Source organism: Phaethon lepturus, unplaced genomic scaffold, assembly GCF_000687285.1.
Source record: "Phaethon lepturus isolate BGI_N335 unplaced genomic scaffold, ASM68728v1 scaffold11944, whole genome shotgun sequence".
NCBI classification, from domain to species: Eukaryota; Metazoa; Chordata; class Aves; order Phaethontiformes; family Phaethontidae; genus Phaethon; species Phaethon lepturus.
In genome coordinates this window covers 3,758-9,467 of record NW_010535508.1, presented here as the reverse complement: position 1 = coordinate 9,467, position 5,710 = coordinate 3,758, and the positions used below count along the sequence as shown (strand labels likewise).

The 5,710-nt window shown below is 39.4% G+C and overlaps 1 protein-coding gene across 1 annotated transcript; it reads right to left on the bottom strand.

Moving 5' to 3' along the window:
* Positions 1–1,924: 1,924 nt before the first annotated feature.
* LOC104619827 (cadherin-18-like) lies at positions 1,925–4,206 on the bottom strand (the record flags this gene model as incomplete). Its single annotated transcript, XM_010285845.1, has 2 exons — positions 1,925–2,415; positions 3,955–4,206. Coding segments are annotated over 2 exons (743 nt in total), but the record flags the coding sequence as incomplete, so codon positions are not given.
* Between the last annotated feature and the right edge of the window lie 1,504 nt (positions 4,207–5,710).

Sequence of the window (5,710 nt, the reverse complement as noted above, 5' to 3'; positions counted from 1 at the left end):
TTTTCCAGAAGGCTGTTTAAACTAAAAGCAGTCAACATCATCTCAGGAGGGAGTTCATTAAAAAAAAAAAAAAAATAAAAATCCTCAAAGTAGAACTGATCAGAAGTTTCAGTCATGTCTAGGACCTACCCAACCATACAGCGAAGCAGGGAAGGCTTCATAATCTGGTTCACCTGTGTGTCCCACAGTAGGTCAGCAATAAATACAGACCCTGCTTGGAGGAGTAAAAGATACTCCCTTCTCTACTAAGCTGAAGGTAAGGGGCACCTAAAATGTATATGAAGGAATCTAGTGGAGCGTACAGGTCTGTATCACTCTCCACAGCAGCCCAGAGAGTAAAAAAGCAGTACACAGCTTCTGCTCTGGACAGTTCCCCTATGGAATGCACGTTCCAAAAAGTCCACTTCCTTAAGTGGAGCTACAATTTTCTTCAAAGCAGAAGATCGTAATAAATGGTGAGTCTTATAGGTCATAATCTTTCATGGGATATTATGAGCTCCTGGTCCTCTCATAGTATTACCACAAGACCAAAAAAAGGATAAAGTTTCAAACAAAACAAAGGAAAACATAAGGATCTACTGGATTAGGTGTTAAGAAGCCTGCAATATTAAGCAGAATTGTTAAGCAGTTCTGCAACGCTAAAAAATTACTAACATAAGAAATCAATTTATTTAACCCATAGGAACCACAAAAATGGTACATTTCAATTTTTTCTTCCTCCACTGACTCAAAATGTTCCTGTTCCCATGATGCTTGAAATAGGGAGAAAAAAGCTCACTCCGCTTAGATGGGAATTACTCTAAGAGAAATTAAATATCAGTAGATTGAACGAAAAAGAAAAAAGCATCATCATCTTATTATCTTTGTTTCCATTTTCTCTATTCCAATGTCTTACCAGCAACTCTATTTTGCTTTCAGTCACACACGGAAATAGAGAGACATCATGATTAAGAACTCTGTGTTTTAAACTGACTGTTGTAGCTCCTGGACGCAGATCAGCAAAAGACTTGAAAAGCTTCATCTATTGACATGTGAAGCACAGCGAACCAAACAACTGCAAAGTTTAATGGGGCTACCATTATTGTTTTTATTGAAAGAACCAATGCTTCATCTGTTTCACTGCATAAAGAGTACTTTGGACCCATTCCATTTAAATGAATGATGTGCCCGTGAAAAGACGAAAAGAAAAAGCACAATACTGGAAACAACAGTTCCTCTAGCACGCAGTAGCAGAGCACGTCTGGGGCTATGGGCTACAGCCGTGTTTGGGCTACCAGCTCATGATGCCCTCCCTCTGTTAGCTGGTTGTGGATGAAAAGATTATGAAGGACGTAATGAAATGACACCATCTCAATGCAACCTGCTAATTCAATAAGATTAAATCATCAGAGGACCATTTATTTAAATGGACAGGTGTAGCTTATCCCTTCTGTAAAGGAAACAGCCTGTTAGCACTTCTCACACTGATAATAAATCCCATTGGCTACCTCACATTGGGATCACAAGGCCTATAGCACAGCTAGAAATGCAACATCACAACCACCTGCAAGAGATCTGCTCCTCTGTTAGCTATCTTCCTAAACAGGCATGACCATAAACTTACTGTAGCTTAGAGATGTTAAGCATATTGCAATAAAAATGTCATTGCTTGGTTTTACTCTTGGTATTGTTACAGATACGGTACCATAGACGTTATTGAGCAATTAAAAAATATACGCAAGGGACAATAGTTTCTTTTTTCTGTATTTTTCAAAATTTGACTTTCTTCCAATTGGACAACCCAGTTTCAAATATGAAAAGGGCACTTGTTCTACAGTAACTGCATACAACTTGCTCAGTTCCAAGCACTGTATTCATTTTTTGTTACCGTTGCTGTCATTGTATCTCCAGTCGTTTAGGAACTTCTCCATTCTGGGAATAACAACTAAGTTGTTCTTTCTGATTCTATTTCCCCATAGAGTTCAGCTAGCTTCTTGAACTCAGGTCCCCAGTCTCCAAGGTAATTATAATCCTGGTCGGAGTGTGTTGTGGCTGAATCCAGAGAGCTGATAGATCCAGCTTCTGATCTATGACCTTCATAGGCATATGTCTGTAGGGAGTCATACGGGGGCACGCTGGGGTCCAGATCAGCCTCTGCCAGTCTTTGTTTAATGAACTCCTGAACATCTATACTGTCAAGGCTTGAGGAGGGATGATTCCTGGGGGCAGGCTTCACTTCAGGACGAACATCCCTCCGGTATTTTAGCTCCTCAGCAGCTGATGGATTCCGCAGTGCTGTGATGTCAAATGCTTCTGTGTCTTCTTCTCCACCACCCTCATCATCATATGTAACAACATTTTCCCGGACGTCTTCTTCTGAAATGATCAAGGGCTCCTTCTTGCTACGTCTTAGGGTGATGAAAAGGACCACAATTGCTAAAGAGAAAACTGCAGATATTAGATTAGGTTTGAAGCTTATATCTGAAGTAAGTAAATATATTTTAAAGAAATAGCAGTTACTAAGTCATGAATACAGAGCTGTAATATTTTCAGGCTAACATTGGTATTCAGGATGATTATGTCAAGCGCTTGTCTGTAATGAAGGGTCACTAAACCTGTCCAGTCTGGAATACAGCATACTCATATTCTGAAATGAGCAATGTCTTTGCTGTGTAACGTGTTACTGGAAGATGGATTACTGTATGCCTGGAAAGCACCCATGAAATCCATACAGCTGTGTTTTCACATAGGAACATGCCGAAGTGCAACAGGCTGAGACCACACAGATAAGGAAAAATTAATAATGCTGTACTGAAACTAAAAACTTCCAATACAGCTTGGTCTTCCAAAAGGTCAGTAAAAAGCACCCTTCTGCTGTATATTTTCTTTGAGAGGATTGCTGGAGTTTCTTGAGCCAATAATGAAATCCACTAGTTAAATTGTTAGGGATCTCATAAATGACAAAAGGGAGGATAACATTTTTTCAGTTAAATGAGAAACGAATAACTAGGACTGATTTTTTTCAGAAGCATTGTTAAGGGCTTTCAGTGCTTCATTAAAACCAATATTTAGTATATATATTGAATTAAAATGTAAAAGGTTTATTTTTCTCTTATGAATATTCAATCTTGTATGATAAAATATAAGGTTATAAATTAAATGTATTACTACACATTTTAAAACAGCTTTCTGACAAGGAAGTTCTGAAATAAGCTGTGAGAAAAGTATTCTTTAGAAAATGTAGAGCCTTTGGAAAACGTCTCCTATGTGGGTCACACTGCAACTCCCATTATTTCTTGCCATCTCTGTAAGAATGCAGAAAGGCACATGACTAGTACAGAGATATGTATCCAGCAAGTTGTGCTTCTATCAGAAAAAAAAAAAAAAAAGAATATTAACTAAGGAGTAACATTAAAATTAGCCTGGGGAAAAAAAAAAAGTCAAGAGAAAATGCATTTGCAAGGGCATTTATCTAATGGAGTCATCTTACAGTTCCGTATGTCCCTTGCCCCTGTGGATTATGTTGTGCATTGCTATCAGCTTACCCCACAAGGGTAATTAAGAAATGGCTTTTGTACAGTGCTAATGGTGCTTTTTACAGTGTAACGCATATCAAAATTTTTCCTCATCTCTTTTCTACCATTTTTTACACTGTTCTAGACATGGGATTAGAGTCAGAGGCTTTTTGAAATCTTTCCAAATTACAGAAAAAATCTGCAGTGCTAATTACTTGATAACCTCTGAAAAATAATTTCTAGCAGACTCCAGATATTCACGAATGTACTTTAAAAGCATTTCCCCCCCCACTAATTTTAGCTAAACCTTTCCCCTCTAATCACAGCTATGTGTTTCTAATTACGTCCTACTACCAGGCAGCCCCTGGTTCAAGAACACATCATACGAAAAAATTTCTGTCCTGTCACAGTCAGAGAGCCAGCGGAAGGACAGCACCACTTCGTACTGGACACGGCTTACCAAGAAGAATGACAACACAGAGGAGGATTGCGATCAAAGCTCCTGTGCTCAAGCCAGCCGAGGAGAGGAAAGCTTCAGCGTGGCAAGTCCTCACTCGTCCGTCGCTCTCACAGGCACAGACCCTGACGGTGAGCGTACTGCTGCTGCTGAGGGGGGGCACCCCGCCGTCAGAGATCAGAACCGGCAGGTAATAGGTGTCCTGAGCGGTTCGGCTGTATCTCCTTCGTCTTGTCAGGATACTGGCTGTATTATCTACAATATCAAAACCAGAATGCCATTTTAATGAAGCAGAAAATTAAAAATATTGTTGGTTGGTTGTTTCCTGTCCAGCAGAAGCATGGGGCATCTTAAAACTAGACAGTCCTAATCTGTGAAAACGCACAATCTAGAATTAAAGCTTGACAGGAAGCATCTGTGGCCAATGGACGAAAAAGAGGAGGAGGGGGAGAGCAATTAGCATTACATAAATAAGTTTATTTAAGCTCATGTACCTGTCTTAGAATCTAAGTGAACTCTGACAAACATCTTGGGCCCAGTTTGCAAGTGTTTTAATCCGATGTTATGCTGTTGGTTGTATAGGGACACTTGTAAATGTCCCTGGAATTCTGAGAATATCTGTCGCGGAATTCATCCACAACATAAAATCCTCTTCATTCTCAGAAGAATGTTAAAAGGTCTTTAGTAAAAGTTAAAATGAGACTTTCATGTTTCACTGTTTGTTATAGGTTTTAAAGACCAAGTGAGCTTTCAGAACACACCTGAAAGGACGCTGGCCTCATGCTGTGGAGAGGTCAGGAGGAAGAAGGGAAGGGAAAAGGGATGGAGGAAGGGGAAAAGAGCAAATACTACATGTTCTAAACTGGTAGAGGTCAAAGGTAAACAAAGGGGAGTCAGTGATGTAAGATTTTGTCACCATTATGTTACCTACGGTCCATCTGGCATATACTACAGTCGATGAGAATACTAATGCTTATTACAAGCACACTGTAAGAGCATTTATAGGCACTAATTAGGACAGTACGCTGCCACCCATATCCCTTTAAGCCCAAGAAATTAAGGGGCATAAAGAGAGTTCAGGGAAAGAAATGCTATGATAGTATATAGTTGTATCTTGTTTTCATATGTGTAAAATTTAATTTCATATTGTTGCCACCACTTTAAAAATCCTGGCCAATGAATAAGAGCCCACAGATAAATCAAATAAAATCGGAGATGGTGAGAAATCAGAGACATGAGCAGCTGTGGAGAGAGAGAGAGATGGGGACTGAGAAATGGGAAGAGAGATTGGAAAAGAGCTCTCCTCTTGTACTGCTTGCCCGTGATTAACAGTCACAGTTTCCAAATTGTAGGGTTGTGGGTTTGGAGTTTTTAAACAAAAAACACAGGAGTGATAAGTGCAAAACTCATCTGGGTTTCTCCCAAACAAAACAGGAAATTTCTTCTTTTTCCTTACCACTGTGGCTACAGCATTACATGGGTTTATCATAATCTATGGAAAAATGAAGTCTGTGGCACTTTTTGTGAAAATCTAGTGCAACAGTACAGCTAGTGTGGCATATTTTAGCCCATAGGACTGATTACTTTCTACATGCATATTTGAACAGAGGAGTTAAGGTTTTTTTCAAACTGGATACAAACTGTTTAACCAGCTGACTACTTGTCGTGCCACATCTTCTATCAAGCTCTGCGCCAAATTTCAAAACGTGCATTTTAAATAACTTCTCTCAACATTTTGCTTTTGCGTATCACCTGACAG